This window comes from Neofelis nebulosa, chromosome X (genome assembly GCF_028018385.1).
Source record: "Neofelis nebulosa isolate mNeoNeb1 chromosome X, mNeoNeb1.pri, whole genome shotgun sequence".
Lineage (NCBI taxonomy): Eukaryota > Metazoa > Chordata > Mammalia > Carnivora > Felidae > Neofelis > Neofelis nebulosa.
The window spans coordinates 55,159,888-55,185,109 of NC_080800.1; the positions used below are offsets into that span (position 1 = coordinate 55,159,888).

Genomic DNA, 25,222 nt, shown 5'->3' on the forward strand with positions numbered 1-25,222 from the left:
TAAGAAGCAGGCTCCAGGCTCTGAGCTGTCAGCACAGAATCCGACATATGGCTTAATCTCATGAACCATGAGATCATGCCCTGAGATGAAGTCAGATGTTTAACTGACTGAGCCACCCAGATGCCCCTGCATCAAATGTTCTTCTAAACTTTTTTATTGCACTCTTCATCTCTGTTTGAATCTTTTTAATTCTTATCTCAGTGGTAAGGGTCTCACTGATGTCTTCTATTCTTTTCTCAAGTCCAGTGAGTATCATTATAATTATTGCTTTAAGTTCTCCATCAGACATGTTACTTATACCTGTTTGCTTAGATCTCTGTCTTTCACCTATTGTGTTCTTTCATTTGGGATAATTTCCTCTTTCTTCACATTTTGTCTAAATGTCTGTCTTCTTCTCTGTGTTGGAAAAGACAGCTATGTCTCCTGCTCCTAAAAATAATGACTCTATGAAGAAGATATCATGCAATGTCCAGTGCCTGGTGTTGCATGGAATTTCTCTGGTGTGTTCTGTATGCACTCTGCTGTTGTTTTGGTTGTTCTACCCTTCAGGCCAGTAATATGTAGTCATTCTTGTCTGATGTGGGCAGTGTTTGATTCTGGCCTGAATGTGGCAAGTTTTAATTCAGTGTGCTCTGATCTGCTTGTGAAATGAGTCCTGTCATCACTTCCACAGTAACTGAGGCCCTGAAAACTCTCTGATCTGGAAAAATGGTGTGGGCAGATGTTTGTGCTGGTCTTCTTGGGGAAGGGCCCACAGCACTGGAATTGAGACTAGCATGACTGAGAAGGGCAGTTCCACCAGAAGGAAGATGGTGGGACTTGGTGTAAACAAGTTAGGCAGAGTTGGTGCTGTGCCACTTCCTGCAGGTGGTTCTGTGTTTATACTGAAGAGTGGGGGAGGGAGATGGCAGCTGCCAGATGTTTTTTTTTTTCCCAAAGAGGTGTCTCCCTGAGCACTGCATCTCAGGGACATACTCTGAGAAAACCAAATCACCTCCCCCTGTGGTCCCCAGGCATTTTTCAGGTAGTTGTTTCCATGCTCTCTGCCCCAGAATTATTTGCATGCTTTCTTACCAGGAGCAGTGCAGCGCCCTCCAGGCTCTACCCCAGGCAAGCCAATTGACCTTTAAACTCCAGGCTTTAAGCCTGGGTGACTTCCAGAACTCACAAAATTCAGGCCCTCTTGTTTTTCAAACCAATGGCTTTAAGGAAGTATTCTTTTTTTGTAATGTTTATTCATTTTTGAAAGACAGAGAGAGACAGAGCATGAATGGAGAGTAGCAGAGAGAGAGGGAGTCACAGAATCTGAAGCAGGCTCCAGGCTCTCAGCTGTCAGCACAGAGCCCGATACGGGGTTCAAACCCACAAACTGTGAGATCATAACCTGAGCTGAAGTCATATGCTCAACCGACTGAGACACCCAGGTGCCTCATGTCGACTTTATAAAGGATTACATTTCTTGTTATGTAGGTCATGTGTTATGAGGGACCATTTAGGTGTTTATTATGGTTATTCAGGTGACAGAACATGATGGCATAGACTAGGGTATTAACAGTGGAGACAAATAGAAGTGGATGGGTAGGGAATATATTTCTTAGGTATATCCCTCATAACTTGCTGATGGATATGAACTATAGGGGAAAAGAATAAAAAATAACTCCTGGGGCGCCTGGGTGGTTCAGTTGGTTAAGCATCTGACTTCAGCTCAGGTCATGATCTCACAGGTTCATGAGTTTGAGCCCCACGTTGGGCTCTGTGCTGACAGCTCAGAACCCAGAGCCTGCTTTGGATTCTATGGCTAAATCTCTCTCTGCCCATCGCCACTCATGCTCTGTCTCTCTCTGTCTCAAAAATAAATAAACACTATTTAAAAAAATAACTCCTGAGTTTTGGCTTCAACAACTGGTTTCACTATTTACTGAGATAGGAGGAGTAGATTTGAGGGAGAAGTCAATGATGTACTTTGGATATGTTTAGTTTGAGATGAAAATTAGACAAATGTAAATATCAAGTAGGAAATTGAATAAAGGAGTCTAGAATTCAATGTAGAGGTTGGAGAATAGTTTAGGTAAGGAGAAGAACATGATCAAGTCACAGATATGTGAAAGTATGGGATATGCTGAAGTATACAATTTAAATTTTTCCAGTGTACATTTTGCAAAAGTAAGAAGAGTAAAAATTAAGGCTAAAAGGTAGGTTAGGTCTGAGTTATCAGGGCTTGGATGTTTGGATGAAGTGTTTGAGCTTCATTCCTTGGGTATAAGGGAGCCATTAAAATTTTGAACAGAAGAATAACATGAATAAACAGAAGTTTGGGAAGATTGAAATAATATAGCAAAAACAATGTTCAAAAAGAGTAATGAAGTTGGAGAACTTAGACTTACCAATTTCAAAATTTACTATAAAAAGCTACAATAATCAAGACTGTGTGGTAATGGCATAAAGATATATAGATTAATGGACAGAATTGACAGTACAGAAGTAAACACTCATATTTATGGCAAATTAATTTTTAAAAAGGGTGTCAATACTAATTAATGGATAAATAATAGTCTTTTCAACAAATGATGCTGGAACATACTAAATATCTATATACAAAACAATGGAATCATACCCGCTACCTATTACCATATATAAAAACTAACTCATAATGAACCAAGCACATAAATGTAATAGCTAAAGCTACAAAACTTTTAAAACATAACAGTAAATCTTTGTGACCTTGAGTTAGAAAAGTTTCTTAAATATAAAACTAAAAGCAGAAGTGACTAAATAATAAATAAATAAATAAATAAATAAATATTTGGACTTCCTTGAAATCAAAAAATTTGTGCTTCAGTGTGTACCATCAAGAAAGTGAAAGGTGGCCGCTGCCTCTGGATGGAGTGAAGCATCAGTGGTTCCTTCTAACCAGTGCAGAGCTGACCCCTTTGGAAGGCTCAGCAACAGCAGCTTCTTACATGGAGGATCAATGCATTAGTGGTTCCTACTCTTGGAGAACACAGAGGTGTTGGCTCCTTGTGGGGTGAGGGGACATAAGTGGCTCCCTCTTGCGGGTTGAGGTTGTTAATGGCTCTTTATGGGAGAGCAGAATGTGGCTCTTTGGGTGGCAAGTTGAATGAAGCAGCTTCTTGAGGGGAATGTGGAGCCCTAGCGGCTCCTTCTGGGGTTAGGCAAAGAAACAATGGGCCCTTCTGGGAAATGCAGCACTGATGCATCTCAGGGGGACAGTGAGAAGAAGGGCAGCAGTTTTTTTTTTCTGAGTGTGGGGCATTTAGTGGTAGCAGCTTCTTCTTGGGAAGATGCAGTGGTGGTGTCTCCTTCTAAGGGAGTAGACTAGTAGCAGCTCGTTTTCTGATGAAATACAACAGAAATGACTGTGGAACTGGAAGCAAATAACCTGTGATTCCTTGGGGGAAGGAAGATTGATAGTGGATCCTTAGGGGGCAGTGCAGTGGAGGATCCTTCTTGGGGAGCAAGGGAATGGCAGCTCCTTTGAGGATGCAGATAAGATACAACTTCTTGGGTTGGGGTAAAGTTGTAATGATTCCTTATAGAAGTGGCAGAGCAGCATGGGATCCAGGCAGCACCATCAACTGGGGTCAGTGCCAAGAAAGACTCCCTGGTGGTGAGGGCTGCTGGGGTTCACCTTCTGTTCTTTTCCCCCATGAGTGTTCCCTCTTGGTACCAGCTGCACCAGACTGGGACAAGGTTGGTAAGATACTTCCTATACTTTTTTGTATGGCCATGTTCAGGTTTTTACCCCCCTGGATTGTTATAATTATTTCATATATTCTGGAGCTCTCTCAGATATATTTTTGTGAGTATATAGTTGCTTATTCCTTATTTTTGTTATTATTGTGGAAGGAAATGAGCATTGAGACCTTCTTACTTTGCTAATTTGCTGACATCCATCCTATATAACTGAATTTGTATAAAATACTCAAAATGGGCAACTCTATAAAGATGTAGATTAGTGGTTGTCCAGGGCTCGAGTGAGTGGGTGATTACAGAATGATGGAGAAAGAGTGAATATTTTATTTCAGAGGTAGTGATCTTTCTAAAATTGATGTGGTTATGTTACAAAATTCTGTGAATATACTAAAACATTGAATTGTACCCTTTAAATGGTTGAATTGTATGGTATACAAATTCTATCTCAATAGAAATGTTATAAAAGTAATATGGCATCAGTTGGAAAAAGGATTGGAGAGGACGGAACTTGGAGGCAGAGAAACATGTTAGGGGTTTTTGTAATAGTCTGGTTGAGAAAATAAAGGTCTATACGAGGGCAATATTCTTGGGAATTGGAAGGAGGAGAGCATGGCAACACAATATATTGTAGAGGTACAATCAGTAGAACTTACTATTTAGTTGCATTTGGAGTGTGTAAAGGTTAGAAGACAAAAACTAAAGTGTTGTGTGCGGGTAAGTAAGGGGGTTTTGTTATCATTACTAGATACTGGGAGCACAGATTAATAGGTTCTTTTTTCAAAGGAGGTAAGTGAATTCAGAACAATTTTAGTTTTTGATGTGTTGTCAGGACAATCTTTAAAAGATGCTCAGTATCTAATTAAAAATTTCAGATTGGACCTTAATGCTAGCAAGGGAGTTCTGGTTAAGTATTTAAGAGTCATCAATACATAGTTCATAATTGACACCGGAAAGGTAGCTAAAAGCGTTCATAGAGAGAGTATGGGGAAAAAAAAAAAAACGAGAAGAGAACTAGAGACAGAGCCTTGAGAAAATAGTTGAATATAAGAAGCAGCAGCAAGAAAAGGAGAACAAAGCAGTGCTAAAAAAGGAAGGAGGGAAGACATTATAAGATGAAAGAACAATATCAGAGTGGATTTACCAGGGGATTGGAACTGGACTTTTAAAGATAGAGGTATAGAAGAGAGGCTGAATGTGTCCCAGGAGTTAGAAGAGCAACATCATAAAACTAAAACGGAGAATGGTATGGAAATAATGGAAAAAGATCTTAAAAGTCCTGAGGCTTATCCACCATAGCCTCTTGGAAAACCTGAGAGTTGGGAAAAAGCTGATTTGGCCCAACTGGAGATCCCTGTTACCCTTCCTAGGTGAGGTTCTCACTTACCAATGGAACATCCCAGAAAGATCTGGCCCAGGGCCTAATGATTCTGCTTGTGTTTCCTGGATCTATTATTCTGCAGTGGATCCCATCAAGGTAAAGACAATATTGATTTCTTGGAGGTGAGTCTCATAAATGGGCAGAGCCCAACCCTGAAATAATGCAGCCCAGAGTTTGGGGAAAATTCCTCAAATGTGGTACTTATTTTAAAGACAGAAGGAGGGATGAAGGGAATAGGTAGTGCCATATCTTTGTCCTAAGGGTTTTCTACTTTGTTTCTTTTCTTTTCTTTTTCCTTTTGGATCCTATAGGTGAGTATGTTCCCATTTAAAAAGCCTAGGATTGGTTGTCAAACAATTGGAGTTTTAGTCCCAAAATTTGTTTCAATATTGCTTTTGGAGTGAATTTCGATAGGGCATTATCTCCCCATTTCCTCATCTGGAAAATGAGTGTATCTATTTATCCAACCATTCACAGCCATCTGTCAGCATAATTTATTGAGAGACTACTATATTTTAGGGATTTTATTTGGTGCTTTGGATGATAAAAATGTAAGATACAGTTCCCATCTTCAATCATATATATATATATATATATATATAATTAAATATATTATAATTATAATAAATAACAATATAATATAACATAAATTAAATATAATATAAATTTATTTTTACATATATTTATTTATATAAATATATATTATATGTATATGTATATATATATATATATATATATATATATATATTTTATATATACAAATAAGTAAAATAGTAACAGTTCCTTAAAAAAACATGTAATAGAAGGGTGCCTGGGTGGCTACGTTGGATAAACATCCAGCCCTTGACCTCAGCTCAGGTCATGATCTCACAGTTAGTGGGTTTGAGCCCCACATTGGGCTCTGCACTGGTAGTGCAGAGCCTGCTAGGGATTTTCTCTCTCCATCTCTCTGCCTCTCCCCTGCTCATGTGCTCTTTATTTCTCTCTCTCAAAATAAATAAATAAACTTTAAAAAATAATAAAAGAACCCATATAATAGAAAGTGCTGTGAGGGGCCCATGAGAGAATGATTACTTTTGGTTGGAGGAGATGACTAAAGGGAAGCTGGAGAATGCACCACAATGAAAGGTACATGTATTTCATACTTTAAGCCTTGAAGACTAAGTAGCAGTATACCTTAAGATAAGGTATGTGGCAGAGGGAAGGCATTATACAAAGAAGAAACAACATAAGGAAAGGCACTGGGTTGTGAAAGTGCCTTGTGAGTTTGGAGATCAATGGATAGGCCAGCCTAGCTAAAACATAGGTTGCATAGGTACCTCTTATCTGTATCTCAAATTATTGTGAGGATGAATTCAGATAATGTATTAGAGGTGCTTATAAATGTAAGACATTATGATCAAGTGCTGAGTACAGTAGGCTTGACTTAGAAGTCAGTCTGGCACCATGTACAACACTGCTACCCAGGAACAACTCCATTTGATTTACTGTCTCCCCCTTCCTCCCATCCTCAGGACATGTATAGTGGTCTTGTTGGACCCTTGACCATCTGCCGAAAGGGCATCCTGGAGCCTTATGGAGGACGGAGTGACATGGACAGAGAATTTGCCTTGTTATTCTTGATCTTTGATGAGAACCAGTCTTGGTATCTAGAGGAGAATGTAGCAACCCATGGGGCCCAGGAGCCAGGCCGTGTTAACCTACAGAATGAGACTTTTTTGGAGAGCAATAAAATGCATGGTCTGTAGAAAATAACCTACCTTTCTTCCAAAGAACTCCCCATTGGTTTCATGGAGGTATATGATAGGCCCATCACTACTTAAGGGAGCATAATTGAAACTATGGGAAAGTAGGAAGGTGGTATGTGGGCAAATTAAAATAACTGTCTCCTACTATTGTACATTTATATACACAAAATATATAAGTAGTCAGCATTAGATCAGGTGCACATAAAGCAAGAAACTGACTCTGTAAAGTTGTTGTAGTGACACCAGCATACTTTAACACACTAGAAAAGAAAGATGGAGATTTGTGACTCTCAATGTACCTGGTAGGTTGGTTGTTTAGGGTCCTTCTATTTCAAAATCCTGAGTTTAGTCTCTCAATATCATTTTATTTCTTTCCCCCCCTGGATCTGGAATGTACTTTCTCAATAGATTCCAAGATAGACAAATGAAGGACAGCTTGTCTTTTAGTCTAATTTCACAACAAAGTTTCAATTTACAAATAGGAAAGAACCTCAGAGAAAATAATGCTGGATTTATATTACATACAATGAAGAGATTTTGATGCTTGAATGGATTTTGGAAAAAAATTGTGCATCCAAGCCTTCCTTTGTTTCAAAGATCTGTGTAGCATTTCACAAACAAAAGAAAATCTAAAATAAGAGTGAGAACTTAAATACATTTAAATGTGTGAAGTGATTTCTCACCATCCTTTCTAGTGTAATATTTCTTTGACGTGAGGATAAGGTGCAGCTTTGATAGTGATTCCAATGGAACTCAAAATTAGTATCTCATTGTCGCATTGATTCTAGCTATTTCCCCTTGCTGGAGATAAAAATGATTCACATTGAAATAGAAGATTCACAAACTGAACAATATGAACTTTGTATCTTCTGACAAATCAGAGAAATTAGTTGCCCAGGAGAAAAAGGGAATTAGGGCACATTTACAACTTGCTAGTGTCCATTTATTTGGTTAACGCCCATTTCTATCTGTTTGTTTATATGTTCATTCATCCAAACTCCTCAGACATCAATCCATCTACTTATGTATCAGGAATTTGTTGAACACTTTCTAAATGCTGGTACTGAAGATAGAAAGATAATGTTAGATTCTGAGGGAAAACAAATAATATATCCTTCCTTTCCCTTCCAGATTCTTGAAACATTTGAGAAAAAAAAAAAAAAGATAGAGATGCTTATGACCAAATGTGGGCTTACTGAGAATTAGTTCCTGAGAAGGACACTGAATTTATTTCTGAAGCTAAATGGGCTTGCTGATACTCCTCCTGCAGGGAATAGATTTTCTACCCTGACATTGATATAGATAAACAACAATAGCCTCCCCTTTGCAGCAGTAGAATCTTCTCTACAATGTAATATTAAATCAATTTGAATTCTTTTCTATGTCAAGACTGATTCAAGAGAGAGAAGATTCACAAAGGGTAGAGTTGAGCATCTTTAGTTCCTTTTTTACAAATTCACAATTTGATTGGGGTAAATAAATGACAGTTTACAAATGTTCCTTCCATTATTTCCACTCTTGAAACGTAGAGTAAAAATGACTTTCCCTCCATAAGAATATGTGGGGTACAGGAATGTGCTCTGGGCATAGTCCTGACAATATGAATTAACATGGCTATGAGTAGTTTGTTGTCTTTAGAGCATAGGATGTGGCCTGTGAAGAAACAGATAATGAAGCCTATGCAATTAATATAATTATTAATTCCAAGAATATTGCAAGTACTTTTTATTTAACATGTATTGTAGGCTCAGGTGTCTTCTGGGTGCTCTGAAGAATATAAGGAAACTATATTAGTATAGTATATACTTTCATTTCCTGCTTACTAGGAACCTATAGTCCAGTTGGGGATATGAGCTTCCACCAATTTAAAGATAGGTAAGTATATAAGGGAGGTTTTGGTGACTTCCAAATATGGTACAGACAGTACTGGAGGAGTTCAGAGGTAGAAGTAAATGAAGGGAAAGAGAGTTACTAAGAGGAGCTAGATCAAGGAAGTGTTCTTGGATAAGGTAAAGTTATGATTGGGCTTTGAAAAGATGAATAAAAGAAGGCAGGATTTCTAGGGGGAAATATCAGAAGCATGAGCAAGGACACAAAGAACATGAATATGAGGCCATATTGGGTATGGTGAATAAATCACCTTCATTGGAAAAAATGTGTTAGATAATGGGAAATGATTTTGAGAAGGTGGTTTGGCCTTATATTGTGAAGGACCTTGTTGGCTGAACTAAGGAGCTTGATCTTTTAGGCATGAGGCATCTATTAGAGTATTTTAAGCAGTAGAAAGAAATGGTCAGATTAGATATTTAGAAAGACCACTCTTACAACACCAATGTGTAAGATAGACTTATGGGATGCAAATGTTATAGAGATTAGAGTAATTAAGAAGATATTGTTATCATCAAACATGATAGGGACTAGCCCTAAGGCAATGGCAATGGGAAATCAAAACAAGATATGAGACTTTTTTTTTTTTACAGCCATTAATGGAAAGCTCTACAGCAACCTCAGGGGTCTTACCATGTATCAAGGAGAACGAGTGGCATGGTACATGCTGGCCATGGGCCAAGATATTGACCTACACACTATCCACTTCCATGCAGAGAGCTTCCTATATCGGGTGAGCTGGCAAAGGGCTGAGTACCTCAGGAACAATTAGAGGAATGCTTTAACAGTCATTAAGAAAGGGATAGCTTCTTAAGGAACAAGATAATAGTTAAAAGAGGAGAGGTCTTGTACATGGAGAATTGAACTGGGAATTCTAGTTTGGCTGTGTACTCCAGGGTTAGTCACTTCCCTCTAGTCTTTGGCTTTCCCCTCTGATATAGAAGAAATGAGTAGCTCAAAGGAAAAAAAAAAGAAGTGAGTAGCTCATTTGTGGTGTAAGTAGATTGAAGAAACCGAAGTAATTGAACATCAGTCAAGGACTGGAGTGCCAGTAAACAGTGATCCTAAGAGCAAGAAATTTCATAGTGATGTCTCAGAATCTATGAAAGTTCTTAATCCATTATAAGAAACTTCAATTCAGAAGCTACATGGAACAACATGTAGGTTTTGAAAAAGAAGTTTTAGCCTTAGGGGAAGGGAGCAGTTGAAGGGAAAGGGAGTTGAAGGATAGCATAGAGGAGGAATCTAAATTGAGATCAATTTCTAAAGGAAATAAGTAGTTCCTTCCTAGGAGTCAAGGATTAAGCCAATTTCCCCAGATGTCAGCATGATGAAAAGTATGGAGATACTAATGTTAGCTCTCAAAGCGTCCTTTGGGACACTTTAAGGAAAAGTAGGAAGATAGGGTCTCCGCTGATGGTTCAATTTGTGTGGGCAGATTTATAGAGGAGATGGATCAGGTGTACTTGTTAAGCTGCTCTCTGATCTATGAATCTTGAAGCCCCATGTCCCTGATTTGGGCATCCAAGTTTTTTAGCTCCTATAAGCTCTAAGATGAACTCTTTACCCTTCATTTCTTCTCCTCCACCCCAATCTCTTTTGCAGAATGGAGAGAGCTACCGTGCAGATGTTGTAGATCTGTTCCCAGGGACCTTTGAGGTTGTGGAGATGGTAGCCAGCAACCCTGGGACATGGCTGATGCACTGCCACGTTTCTGACCATGTCCATGCTGGCATGGAGACCCTTTTTACTGTCTTGTCCCAAAGAGGTAACGTATAACTTCCCCCAAGATTGGAAATCTTTGAATACTTTATGTAGTCTACAGGAACCAGATAATCCCAAGAAATTCCTTACCCCTGTCTTTCTGATCCCAGAAGAACCAGGACTTAAGACAGTGCATGCCACACTCAGGTGTTCTCCCGACTATATTTCTCATTCTCCATTGTTCCCTTGCTCCTTCCCCATCCTAATTACTTTGACACTTGTTGATTTCACATGGGTTGACCCTGCCTGAAACTCATTAGGCTCTATGCATTGTTGCTTAGCATAGAGCCTATGAAATATATTCCTTTGAAATATGACTTCCTTTGAAATATATTTCACTTAAATAGAAATCTATTATTTTAGGATTCATTAGAAGTACTCACTATTTCAAGAAATCTTGCTAATGAGTCCTTTAAAAAATATAGTTCTAATAGTCACCCCTTAATTGATTTGTTTTGTGGATCTTGTGAAAAAGTTCTGTCTGTCTTGGAACAACTATGTCTAAAGCTAGATGGACATATTGGCCTTTAGTTATGGCTTATCTCAGAAAGAGTTGCTACCAAGGGTGCAAAAAGGTTTTGCCTTTTTTTTCTTTTTTAATATGGAGAGTGAATTGCTGGGTTGGTTTCTTTATCAGTCAATTTTTGATCATTACCAAGAACATAAAAGTTTTGGCTGGCTATGGATTTTGTATTTTGGTCATTAATTGTTTAGGAATCTCTTGACCTGTGTCTAGGATTTTCAGTCATTTGCACTCTATCAGCAGAAATACAAAGTTTGAAAATGTTTTTGGGCTTTTAAACAAGCTTAGCAAACCAGGGTAGAGAATACAACTCTGCTCTTTACCCCCAGGGGAAGAGAAATTTTCCATTATAATAACCTGTAACTTTGAAAAGCTTTGTTCTCTAATAATCTATACTGCTAAAATGTGTCTTCAACTTACTACTATAGTACTATTCCTTACTACTCAGACAGGTACACAAAACTCTTTGTTGTGTTTTGTCAGCCCTTAGAAACAAAGTCAAGTGATAATTTGATGTGTCATCAAGATGCTATAGGTTCAAGACAACAGGTTATGTCTGTGTATAGTAATGGGTCATCCAAAATCTGGACCATTTCACAAAATTATCTCAATATATAACATCAAAGAACTTCTATGAATAAAGATAACTCATATCTCTCTCTGACAATGAGCCAGCCTACAAAGCCTACTTATTTGCTTTTTATTGTTTGTTTATACCTCACAATAGTCTAATTCGGTATTGCTCCAACCACATATATGCTACCTGGCCAACCAGAGGGAATAGTTGTAGACAGGGAAGAAAGGGCTAATTGTTGAAACAACGTTCCTGATGAGGAAACAGGGTATGAAAACCAGAGATAAAATGAAAAATTAGACTGGAATAGATTTTTTTTTTACTAAAAGAAGAGAAGACAGAAAAGTAAATGATCATTGTATAAATTTGGGTGAAGAGTCTGACAGAAAGAATATTTATTTCCTGGTCTCTGCTTCATTTGTTCATTTGTGGGAGAGAATTCATCTGCTTAGAGTGAAGGATAGAAAGTAGGATAAGGAACTTGAAGAGAGTGGGCTAAGGTTTGAAATAACCACTTTGGGAGATGGGAAAACAAAGCTTACTCTGAGTGATGGAAAATAATTATTGGCAGGAAAAATTGAGGGCTTAGTTAAAGTTTGACACAAAGAATACTTATCTTTACAATTACATGATTTTTATGCACCAACATTCAGCATACCAGACAAAACACAGAGAAATCATACTCACTGTGGTTTCATCAGTCAATTATAATTGACTGATTGGTAAGTCAGTGGTTGAAGTGATAGACCATAGAGTCTAGCTAGACCAAGAATGGGGTAAACAAAAAAAGGCATGATAAAGCTGACAGTTTGGGAAAAAATGGAAGGATCCAGGAGCTAGAGATCTGTATGAGGTGATGATAACAGGTTAAATGGAATAAGTATCATTAAACTATGTAAGGAAGAGGAGGCTGTTGTTAGATTTTATATTTCTGAGATGGAGCAGTTCTGAATAACAAGTTCAATGTGACCATGGGAATTGTTAATAGAATTAGAGTAGACATAAAAGTTGTTGGAATTAAAAGGTACAGAAACTGTGAAGTTTGAAGGATGAATAGGTCAACACCTATGGTGGGAATGGAGGAATGGGAACACTGAGTCAGGTAGCAAAGACTTCCGTGAATGAAAAGAACTACTAGGTAACAGTAACAAAAAGTGGTTGTGGGTTTTGTAGCCAAATAATATAATCTTCGAAACAGATAAATATTTACCACAAAAAGGGAGGAACAATTATCTAAAAGCAGTATTGAGAGGATATAAAGGAAACATAGTCCTCAGAGAAGAGCTCAGCCTCATTAAAGCAAGAAGAGGAAGCAGTGTTCTCGAAAGGGTTTGAATATGTAGGGATGTAGTTTTGACAAGGAGCAGAGATTTATTGAAGGGAGGGTGGGAAAGGGTGACAAAGAACACAAGAATGTGGGTAGGAAATATCAATAAATATGTACATAATGGCAGAGGGGTGACTTACCTTTTGGACTCCTAAGCCTATGTTTTTGCTTATATTTTTGTCACTACTCAAAATCAAATACATATGCCAATAATGACTTTGACCATAAGGTAATTAATTCCAGGCACCTTCCTTTTGCTTAGGATACTACAGAGAAATTCCTCTATCCAATGCCAATGCCCACAGCAAACTTATGGATTGGTGGGAAGAATAACAGCGCTAACTAACCTCTTTTTTTTTTCTTTTCTACCAGAACACGTAAGCACTATCACCACCATCACCAAAGAGATTGGAAAAGGTAGGAAGGATAATGTATAAACTGTGTAGTTATATGTGGTATGTACTTGGGGGGAGGTGTAGTGCCTCTAGAAAATGAGATTCACTACCAAAACATGGACTACAATACTAGCAGGAAACACCCTGAAATTTCTGTAATACTTCAAAAGTCAGGAACCCAAGGTTCAGTTTTTCTCAGCATATTTACTCTCTCTGTCCCCTATTCCCAACATCCTAAGTTAGGGAAAACAGCCTTACCCCAATTGAAAGTTGCTATCTTAGCTTCTCACCTAATGTGTGAAGGGGGTGGTGGTGGTGGATTCAAGGTTTCTTTGGGTTAGACATGAAGGAGCTGTAACACAGACATAAATTATTCACAGAGACAGTATGAAACTAGTATAAATACCATACAGTCTACATCAGCTTTTTTATTCTTATTTCTATGGAATACCAAATAGTTGACTCTTTGGAACCAGCCATTTCTGCCATTCACAAAAGTAGAAATTATTTTCCTACCTAAACTAGGTCCAAATAGTGGACCTTACCTACCTCACTCTCCCCCATCCCATTTGTACATGGACTGAGAAAGGCTCAGAGAGTTATGAGAAGTAGAAGGGATGCTACAGACCATCAGTTTAATATGGGGATTTTTTTTCAGCTATGTTTTGAAAAGTCCTAATGATCTCCCCAAGTATTTTATAAACTGTGAACCAGGAGACTAAGGTATGTTTTGGAGGGATTGGGAATAGTAAAAGTGAGGTTGGGATAGTGTAAACTCTTGGTCTAATAAAGCCCAATAATTTTCTACATGAGAAATTGAGAAATGGAAAGTAATTTGTCCAAGATCACAAGAGGAGTAAGTAGTAGAATGTAAACTTAGAACTATGAGGTTTCCAGCTTCCACTTTAACTCACAGTTCATCTTTTCTTATTTCTTTAATAATGTTCATTCATCCATTTATATATTTATCAAACATGTGCTGAGTTCCAGGGAAACCAAAACAAGTAAGATATTACTATCCAGGAGATTTACATCTATAAATGGAATGAGATACAAAAACAATAATTGCATTGCTGGCATATATTGTAAAAAGGGGCAACACGACAGCTATTAATTATTGTTCATTTGCTATCTTCCAGGTGCTATGCTAAATATTTTATAAATATTAACTCATTTAAATATCACAATAAACCTATGGCCTAAGTATAGTTCTTATCATCATTTTATAAAAGAGGAGACTGAAGTCCAAAAGTGAGGGAGATAGTTCACTTGGCCCAGGCAAGTAAATCATGAGAATACAAACAGTACATATACTTTGAGAACACAGAAGAAAGGACCATTAACTGACCTCAAATGTAACATTTAATATGTGTATAGAAAAGTGAAGAGGGAGAAAGGGTGGCCTGAAAGAGGGTCACCTGTTCTTGGAAACAAAGAATCAGTTGCTGTGGCTAAAGAGTATAATATAAAACCAAAATGTTAAGTTAGAGCCTGATTGTGAGAGTTGGAATGCCTGGCTTGATTCATAGCTTTGCTGTGTAGGTTGATTGGAGATCACCAAAAGTTTGTAACTAAACAATCATATTATTTCACCTCAAAAGATCGATGTGACATCAGTGTATCAGGACTAAAAGAGCTGAGAGACAAGACGGCACAGTGGTAGGCTGTTGTCATGGTACAAATAGTCAAATTGAGCATTTATAAGCTAGATGATTGAGTCAAACTGCCTCCTTGAAAATTCCACTCATTGCTCCCAATTCTATCCTGTGGAAACATATAAACCAAACCCAATTCTTTTTATTGTTAGTTTTACATCACAAACATTTATATATTTGAAGACATATATCAGGGCCCTTTCTACTCAGTTTTAGTTCTTTCCATGGGGGTAAAGAACACAGTGATTCCTAAGGGCTTTCTTAGCAGTGACTTCCTGTTACACAAATTCTTTATAACCTATAAACCTGTATTCATCAGCTGGTCTTTTTAGGGATAGGAGCAATTCCTCTGCCCTATGTTGATGGAGTTATTTCCTATTTCCCGAGTTGACCGCGAATGGTGCCACATTAGAGTACTCTCCAGCTCAGGGTGCCATTTTTCTCTTGTTCTATTTCAGCATCAATCCTCAGAGACATTGGAGAAGGCAATGTGAGAGTGCTGGGCATGCAGATCCCTGTAAAGAATATTGAGATACTGGCTTCTCTTTTAATTGCCATGAGTATCATTCTCCTCCTCATTGCTCTAGCTCTTGGTGGTGTGATCTGGTACCAGTTTCAACAGAGAAAGCTACGACGCAACAGGAGGTCCATCCTGGATGACAGCTTCAAGCTTCTGTCCCTCAAACAGTAGCAGTTGGGTCCTGCAACTTCACATCTTGAATGCAGTCTCAGCAGGTCATGCTCTAGTAACTGACTCCACTGTCAAAGGGACATGAGTGGTAGGCAGAGTAGGGAAATAAACTCATCTGGGAATTTCTTCACCTATTTATTTACATGGAAATTATGTACCTTCTCTTTTTCTTTATTTTTTTCTCCACTTAGGAAGCTGGGGCAAGAGAGTCCCATATTATCTTATATCACAAATTTCAACAGCTGGATTATATCAACCACTGACACTTGGAAGATCTGGAAATTACTAATAATCTATTCTTACAAAGTAGATACCTAAGGTAAAATCAATTGATTAGGTTTTTATTGCTTTTTCAGAATCTAGGTAAGTGAGCTGTGAAGATAATCCACATCTAAACTAAGGGCTAACAACATGGGCATGATGGAGAATGTGTGGGGTGGGATTTGAAGATCCAAATTTTATTTTGATTCTCCTTGGAAATAAACTATTTTGGAAAAGAAGTAGATGGAATATTATTGCTATGAGCACCTACAACCTCTGGAGCCAGAAGCTCCTCAGGAAGTCAGTCTTCAAAATTTCTGGCACAGTTTTCCACTCCATACTGTAGGCAAAAAATACTGTATGTTAAAGTACTTGTTAGAACACTATAAGAGTGAATATGGTGATTTTAATGATCTCTGTGGCCTCTGGGAATCTGTGACCATGATTGAAACAAAGAACACTCACTGGGAGGGGGTATAATATGTGTCTACCTATCCTTTTTGTGGGGCATATGTGTTTGTGTTTTGGAAAAAAAAAATAAGTCAGACTGGTGGGTACCATCTTCTAACACATAGGTGCCAAAACACTTTTGAATTCTAAGAAAATTTTCCAGAGAGAAACAGAAGTCTGAGACAAAGCTTAAACCTATCCACTGGGCAAGGTGAGATGGGCACCAATCTTGTGGACTCTTTGGCAATTGGGCGTATGAGAGGTCTACTTGCAATTTTTGGAGTTTTTTTTAAATAGGACAGACTCCTTTCTGGTATCTTAAAGCAATATTCCTTTGTTGCCTGTAAGTTCAAGCCTCTCTGAAATCTTGGTGGGAGACCACAGATGAACAAGATGTAGAGTAAGGATGAGATAGGATGATCCACCCTCGCTATATATCCATAATACCATTTCACATGGGAAATGAAGAAAAGAAGACATTAGAAGTAGAATTAAGATAATAACTGAAATATGTACTGGTTTACACTTTACAAAACATCTAATACCTGATTGCATTTAACTCGCCTTAGCTTTATCAGAGTGATACTTTGTTTTATATTTGAGTAAACAAATGATCAGATAGAGTAATTTTATCCACGGACATTCAACTAGAAGTTGAGCAAGGATTCATGTCAATCTATTTGACTCCAAATACTTGTTTTATCCTGGTGTATCATAGAAACATCCACCAATCTCCATCCTTTGTACCCATAGTAACTGCAATTTTCTTGTCTTCCCAGCCAATCTCTCTGCCTAATTAGGTATCCTATACAGATCAAATGTAGAAACCCACAGGGCTAGTATTCAGTTGCCATATAATGTTGAAGTTTGGAAGAGAAAACATGGTCCTGAGACTATTATTCATCTTGCTTTACTGTGGTCAGTGGCTTTCTGGTGAGCTTTACTGGAAATCTCAGAAACATAACAGGGGAAGGAGATGATGGAAGGTTTAAATTGCTAGTTATAAAATAAAATGGTGGGGTATTTAAGCCATTGCAAAATCAATGCACATAAAAGCAAACAATTTTGGTCTATGGTAAATGTGGAGGTTATTGAAAACCCAGTGCACACTGAGGACTCGAGTCAATTAATAGCTATGATTTGCACACAACTGGGATGTTGTTATCTTGGTCATGGTCATGAATCAGAGACAAAGAAATGTAAGTGGAATGAGGATAAGTTTCCCCTGAGGATGTAACCCTCCTACAGATTGGGGAAACTAAGCTCAAGCCTATATATATATATATATATATATATATATATATATATATATTTTGTGGTGGTTTTGCTCCCAGTGGGGATGTAGAAGATGTTTTTGACAATTAAGTGACACTTCCATTCGTTCAGTTGGTCAAGCCAGTTGGTGAGCCTTGTCTGTTTGCCTCCTAAATTGCTATAACTGATTCACTTGTTTGTATCTTTACTGCTACCACCTCAGTCTAAAAAACAACAATCTTTTACCTGGACTAGAGTGGTAGCCTCATTATTACTCTCCTTGCATTTACTCTAACCCTTCACATTTTTTCCTCCATGCAGAAAAGTGATGTTTTAAAAATATAAATTGGGCTTACTTTTCAGGTGAGATGCCACAAAGTCATCTGTGTTTAATGATAAATAAACACTGTAAATAATGAAAGAGGCAATAGAAAGACTGAAAAATATAGAAAGAAAATGGCAATGTGGAAAAGAACATGATGACAAAGCAACTGGGTATCTTTCCAACATCCAACCTAGCAGAATACAGACCAAGATCAACGAGGAATCCTAATGACAACCCCAGATGGCCCTGGAGACAAAAAGGGGGATTGAGGAAGAGCCTTGCCTACATCAAATAGGCAGGGAAACTGGTATTCATCTCTTTTGGTCAGAGACTCCCCTTTCCTAATTAGACATTGGGAAGGACCTGCAGGGGGAATCTCAACATAGCAAGCTGCCAAGCCCAAGAAGCAATTTTGCTGTGAGCTGCAATCCCTTTCACTATCCAGAAATAATAAGTGGCTCTGTCAGGGATCAACAAAAACACTAGTGACACCAGAGAAACCAAGCAAACCAAAATCCCACAGCAAGGTCTCTGAAAATTACACTGTCATTGGAACACAGAATTATGCCAGGACTTGTGTGCTAAATATAAACAAGATGAATATCTTCTAAAATAGATTGCTTAAATATGCTTCATATTTCCATCATATCAAGAACCAGCAAAATCACAACTTGAATGAGAAGATGATCACCAAACACAAAAACTGAAATGAAGCAGATGTTCAAATTACCTGAAAAGGATTTTAAAATAGCTATAATGCAACTGCTACAACAAGCAATTACAAATGTCTCTGAGACAAATTAAGAAAATAGAAAAATTCAGCAAAGCAATTAAAAAATATATATGTATGTATGTGTATATATATATATACATACATACATACATATGGGTACATATGTACACACACACACATATATTATATATATATATATATTATGTATATATATATACACATGTATATATATAATATATATGTAATATATATTATGTATATATATTTTCTGTTCTCCGTTTACCATGTAAAATGGTATTATGGATATATAGTGAGGGTGGATCATCTTATCTCATCCCTACTTTATAACTTGGTTGTCTGCAGTCTCACACCAAAATTTCAGAGAGGCTTGAACTTACAGGCAACAAAGAAATATCGCTTTAAGGTAGCAGAGAGAAGGAATCTTACCTATAAAAAAAGCTCTCAAAATTTCAAGGACTCTGCTCTGGCAGTGTGGAGCCTGCTTGGGATTCTCCCCCCACCCCTTTGCCCATCTCCCACTTGTGTGCTCTGTCTCTCTGGATAAATAAATAGATACATAAATAAATAAATAAATAAATAAATAAATAAACTTTTTTTAAAAAAAATGTAAGATACAGCTATAGCAGTGCTGATAAGCAAATTTATAGAACTAAAATGCATTAGAAAAGATAAAACTTCTTGAGCTGATTAAAAAAATAAATTCTTACATAAAGAAACTATAATTAGAAGAGGAAGTAAGTCCAAAGAAAACAAAATAATGGGAAACATACAGATAAAAGCAGAAATAAATGAAACTGAAAAAAGAAAAATAACAGAGAAAACAAATGAAACAAAACTTGGTCACTTAAAAAAGTCAATAAAATATAAAATAAAAGTGAAAAACCGGCAATAGTGACAAAAATAAAAATAGTAGAAAAGGTAAAAACCACCAGTATCAGAATTGAAATGGATTTTCATTGCAAATCCTGTATTCATGGATGATGATATCATCAAGATTGTAACAAAGGTCATTTCACTTTAGTCTTTCTCACAAAAAGACCAACAAAATGTATCCATAGACAAAATGCCACTGGAAAACCCTAGAACCTATAGGTGAGGCACAAGCACCACACTGGATCAGAGAGATGGAGAATAACAGTAGTAAAAGGGTAAAAGGGAGGGCACCTGGCTAGGTCAGTCAGTTTAGCATGTGACTCTTGATATCCAGGTTGTGATTGGAGCCCCACATTGGCCTAGAGACTACTTAAAAAAAAAAAAAGAAAGAAAGAAAAAGAAAAAGAAAAAGGAAAAAGAAAAGGAAAGGTAGAGTAGCAGTTTCATTTTGCCCAGATCACCACTCACCAGGTAAACCATCAGGTTATTCTCAATAGGTAAGTGTCTGTTTCTCTCTTTCTCTTTTTTTCGCTGCTCATTTGTTTTGTTTCTTAAATTTCACATGTGAGTAAAGTCATATGGTATTTTTATTTCTCTGACTGACATATTTCAATTAACAATATACTCTCTCATTCTATCCATGTTGTTGCAAATGTCAAGATTTTATTCTTTTTTATGACTGAATAATATTCCTTTGTATATATACAACACATCTTCTTTGTCTATTCATCTAGCCAGGGACACGTGACCTGCTTTCATTGTTTGGCAATTATAAATAATGCTGCTATAAACAGAGAGGTTCGTGTATCCTGTTGAATTACTGTCTTTTTATTTTTTTGGGTAAATAACTAGTATGATTAGTGGATCATAGGGTAGTTTTATTTTTAATTTTTTGAGGAACTTCCATACTGTTTTGCATAATGTCTGCACCAGTTTGTATTCCCACCAAGAGTGAATGAGGGCTCATTTTTCTCCACATCCTTGTCAACACTTGTTTCTTGTGTTATTGATTTTAGCCATTCTTATAGGTGCAAGGTGATATCTCATTGTAGTTTTGATTTGCATTTCCCTACTGATGAGTGATGTGGAACATCTTTTCATGCGAATGTTGGCCATCTAGATGTTTTCCTTGGAGGAATGTCTGTTCATCTCTTCTGCTAATTTTTTTTTTTTTTTTATAAATTTTTTTTTTTTCAACGTTTTTAATTTATTTTTGGGACAGAGAGAGACAGAGCATGAACGGGGGAGGGGCAGAGAGAGAGGGAGACACAGAATCGGAAACAGGCTCCAGGCTCCGAGCCATCAGCCCAGAGCCTGACGCGGGGCTCGAACTCACGGACCGCGAGATCGTGACCTGGCTGAAGTCGGACGCTTAACTGACTGCGCCACCCAGGCGCCCCTCTTCTGCTAATTTTTAATTTTGATTATTTGTTTTTGGGATGTTGATTTGCATAAGTTCTTTATATATTTTGGATACTAACCTTTTATCAGATATATCATTTGCAAATAACTTCTCTCATTTCAAGGGTGGAAACTTAAATTTTTAATTGTTTCTTTTTGTATGAATAAACTTTTTATTTTGATATAGGCTCAATAGACTATTGCTGTTTTTGTTTCCATTGCCTCAGGACATACAGAAATAATTTGCTATGGCTGATTTCAAAGACATCTAAACCTACCCTAAACCTACTTTGTTGAGGGTTTTTATCATAAATGATGTTATACTTTCTCAAATACCTTTTCTGTATATGCTGTCCTCCAGGATTTTTATGTTTTCAGTTTTTACATTTGGGTCTTTAATATATTTTATGTTTTGGGTATAGTGTAATAAATTGGTCCAGTTTCTTTCTTTTGCGTGTAGCTGAGAAGTTTTTCCAACACCATTTGTTTAAGAGTCTGTGTTATTTCTCATTGGATATTCTTTCCTGCTTTGACAAAGATTATATGACCATATAATTGTGGGTTTATGTCTGGGTTTTCTGTTCTGTTACCTTGATCTACATGTCTATTTTTGTGTCAGTACCACACTGTTTTGATTACTACATCTTTGTAATATAACTTGAAGTCTGGAATTGTGATACCGACAGCTTTGCTTTTATTTTTCAAAACTGTTTGACTCTTGAGGGTCTTTTGTGATTCCAGACAAATTTTAAGATTGCTTGTTCTAACTCTGTGAAACATACTGATATTTTGATAGGGATTGCATTAAAATGCATAGATTGCTTGGGGAAGTCTAGACATTTTAACAGTACTTATTCTTTTAATCCATGAGCATGGAATGTCATTCCATTTCTATGTACTCTTCAATTTATTTCATCAGTGTTTTATAGTTTTCAGAGTACAAATCTTTTACCTCTTTGATGAAGTTTATTTCTAGATATCTTATTATTTTTGGTGTAGTTTTAATGGTACTTTTTTTCAATTTTTCTTTTTGCTGTTTCATTATTAGTGTATAGAAATGCAACAAATTTTTGCATGTTGATTTAGTATCCTTCAAATGAACTGAATTCATTCATCAGTTCCAGTAGTTTTTTGGTGGAATCTTTAAGTTTTTCTATATAGAGCATCATGTCACCTGAAAATAAGGAGTTTTACTTCTTTTGTTTTTACCAATTTGTATGCATTTTATTGTTTTGTTGTTATCTAATTGCTGTGGCTAAAACTCCCAGTAGTCTTTTAAATAAAAGTGGTGAGAATGGACATCTTTGTCTTGTTCCTAGCCTTAGGGGAAAAGCTCTCAGATTTTTTTTTTTTACTATTGAGAATGATGTTCACTGTAGATTTTTTTTTATACATTGCCTTTATTATGTTGAGGTACGTTCTCTCTACTTTTCTGACAGCTTTTATCATGAAAGGATGTTATACTTTGTCAAATAAGTTTTCTATGTCTATTGAAATGATCATTTAATTTTTATTGTTTCTCTTATTTTTGTGATTCCTAACATTGAATGGTTTGCAAATATTGAACTACTCTTTCACACAAGCAATAAATCCTATTTGATGACAGTGGATGATTTTTTTAATGTATTGTTGGAATCTCCTGGCCAACTATTGAACATAGTCTCTAAATCTGCATAACCAGGAAGCCCAAAGAGTGACTTTGTGTAGCTTTTGAGTACTGTTAACTGTCTTGCCCACCCATGAGCCCAACCAAGAGCCATGCCTGATTAATGAACACAGTCTTCAATATCACCCACAAAAAAGTGACTAGAGCCCAGCTAATATCCCCACTTGACTATAAAACCAAATAATCCTGCCCAACCAAGAAGCCTACCCAGTGGCCACCCTCCAGTGTTGAGTTCAGCCAGCAGACCCACTCAACATCAGAGCCCAGCCATTGGTCGCTTGCCTCCACAATTGGCCTCACCTAACTACAGACATTGATGATAAACACTGACAGCCTGTGGATGTTACCAGCTGACCCTTTCAGTGTCTCAAGCAAAGCTCACTTGTGAAGGTTATTTCCTTGATGCAGTTAACCTGTAAGTTCTGGAAGAGGAGACTGCTTACTCAAATGTGCAAATACCAATGCAAGGATACAGGGATCATGAAGAATCAAGTAAAACTGGAATGACAAAAGGAAACTAATAAAGCTATAAATGAGCCTCTAAAAATGGAGATATAAACACTGTGTAACAAATAACTCAGAATAATCCTCTTAAAGAAGTCCACCGAATGCAAAAGTACACAGATAACTAAATAAATCTAGAAAAATAATGCATTGACAAAATAATAAGTTAAATAAATAAAAGCAAACAGCAACAAACAGAAATCATAGACTGAAAAATAAAGAGAATGGACTGAAGAATTCAACAGAGAGCTTAAGAACAGACTCAACTGAGCAGACATTAGAATCAATTAACTTGAAGGTGAGTCATTTGAAATTTTGCAGAAAGAGGAACCAAAACAAATGTGAAAAAGAAGACTAAAAACATCCTGTGAGGTTTGTGGGATATTATCAAGAGAAACAAAATACACATCATGGCATTACAAGGAGAGAAAATGAAAGGACATAGTGTTGATTTAAAGCAATAATGGCTGAGAAATTCCCAAACATGAAGAGACAAATGAACATCCAAATTCATGAGGCTCAAAAAATTGCAAATAAGAAAAATTGGAAAAGGGTTACACTGAGATACATTACAATTAAGTGATCAAATGTCAAAAACAAAAAAAACTTTGAAAGCAGCAAGAGTCACCTGTCAATTGTCACATACAAAGGAGCCCCATAAGACTATTAGTGTATTTCTCAGAAGAAACTTTGTAGGCCTGGAGGGTAGGATGACATATTCAAAATATTAAAATAAAAAAAAAACTGTCAACCAAGAATATTATACATGGCAATGATGTCTTTCAGAAATGAAGGAGGGTTGCCTGGGTGGCTCAGTCGGTTCAGTGTCTGACTTCACCTCAGGTCATGGTCTTGCAGTTTATGAGTTCAAGCCCTACGTCAGGCTCTGTGATAACAAACAGCTCAGAGCCTGGAGACTGCTTTGGATTCTGTGTGTGTCTCTCTCTCCCCCTCCCCTGCTCATGCTCTGCCTCTCTCTGTCTCTCAAAAAAAATAAATAAATATTAAAAAATTTAAAAAAAATAAAAAAGAAATGAAGGAGAGATAGGCTTTCCCAAACAAAAAATAAACAAACAACTGAGGGAGTACAACACCAGTAGGCTTTCCTTACAAGAAGTGATAAAGGGTGCCCTTCAAGCCGAAATGGAAAGATGCTAATTCACATGTAAAACCATATGAATCAGTATAAAACTTACTGATTAAAGTAAACATATGGTCAAAGCCAGAATCTCTAATATTGTAATGGTGGTGTGTAAATTGCTTACAACCTCAGTTTAATAGTTTTTAAAAAGGATATATAAAGTAGGGGTGCCTGGATAGCTCAATTGGTTAAGTGTCCAACTTTGGATCAGATCATGATCTTGCAGTTCATGAGTTCAAGCTCCATGTCACTCTCTGGGCTGACAGCTCGGAGCCTGGATCCTACTTTGAATTCTGTGTCTCCTTCTCTCTCCGTGCCCCTTTTCCACTCACACTCTGTGTCTCTCTCCTTCTCTCTCCCTCAAAAATAAATAAACATTAAGAAAAGTATATATAAAGTAATTATAACTATAGTAATTTTTATTTGATACATGTTATTAAAAATGTACATTGTATGGGGCACCTGGGTGGCTCAGTGAGTTCAGTGTTTGACTTTGGCTCAGGTCACCATCTCATGATTCATGGGTTCAAGTCCCACATCAGGCTTCACACTTGGAGGCTGCTTTGGATTCTCTCTCTTATTCTGTCTCTGCACCTCCCCTGCTCTTATTCTCCCTCTTTAAAAATAAATAAGTAAACTCAAAAAATGTATATTGTAACATCAAAAATTTAAAGGTAAGAGGAAAAAAGTAAAAATATAGCTCTGTTTAAGCTATTGAAGTTAAGTTGTGACAAAAAATTTTGTTAAGGTGTTAAAGTATACCACTACAAAAAGTAATCAAATTAAATTGGGAGACAACATGACAGGAACCAAGGAACAAAAGATCTACAACAGTCATAAATATAATTAATAATATGGTACTAGTCTTTAACTACCATAAATAATTACTTTAAATGTAAATGGATTAAATTCTCTAGTCCAAAGACATCCAATGACT

General features: G+C 37.0%; 1 protein-coding gene and 1 long non-coding RNA gene across 7 annotated transcripts in view; both read left to right on the forward strand.

Moving 5' to 3' along the window:
* HEPH (hephaestin) overlaps positions 1–16,156 on the forward strand; it is a 90,030-nt gene extending 73,874 nt beyond the window's left edge. For all 6 annotated transcript variants that reach the window (XM_058713007.1, XM_058713002.1, XM_058713003.1 and 3 more), the window contains 6 exons: positions 5,082–5,188; positions 6,607–6,832; positions 9,321–9,460; positions 10,333–10,495; positions 13,288–13,332; positions 15,424–16,156. In XM_058713007.1, coding sequence (XP_058568990.1) covers positions 5,082–5,188; positions 6,607–6,832; positions 9,321–9,460; positions 10,333–10,495; positions 13,288–13,332; positions 15,424–15,656 — 914 coding nt within the window. In that variant the 3' untranslated portion in view covers positions 15,657–16,156. The remainder of the gene's footprint in view (positions 1–5,081; positions 5,189–6,606; positions 6,833–9,320; positions 9,461–10,332; positions 10,496–13,287; positions 13,333–15,423) is intronic.
* Positions 16,157–18,971: 2,815 nt separating this feature from the next.
* Positions 18,972–22,273, forward strand: LOC131502682 (uncharacterized). Its single transcript, XR_009257113.1, has 2 exons — positions 18,972–20,716; positions 20,967–22,273. It is a non-coding gene; the product is annotated as an uncharacterized LOC131502682 (long non-coding RNA).
* Positions 22,274–25,222: the final 2,949 nt, after the last annotated feature.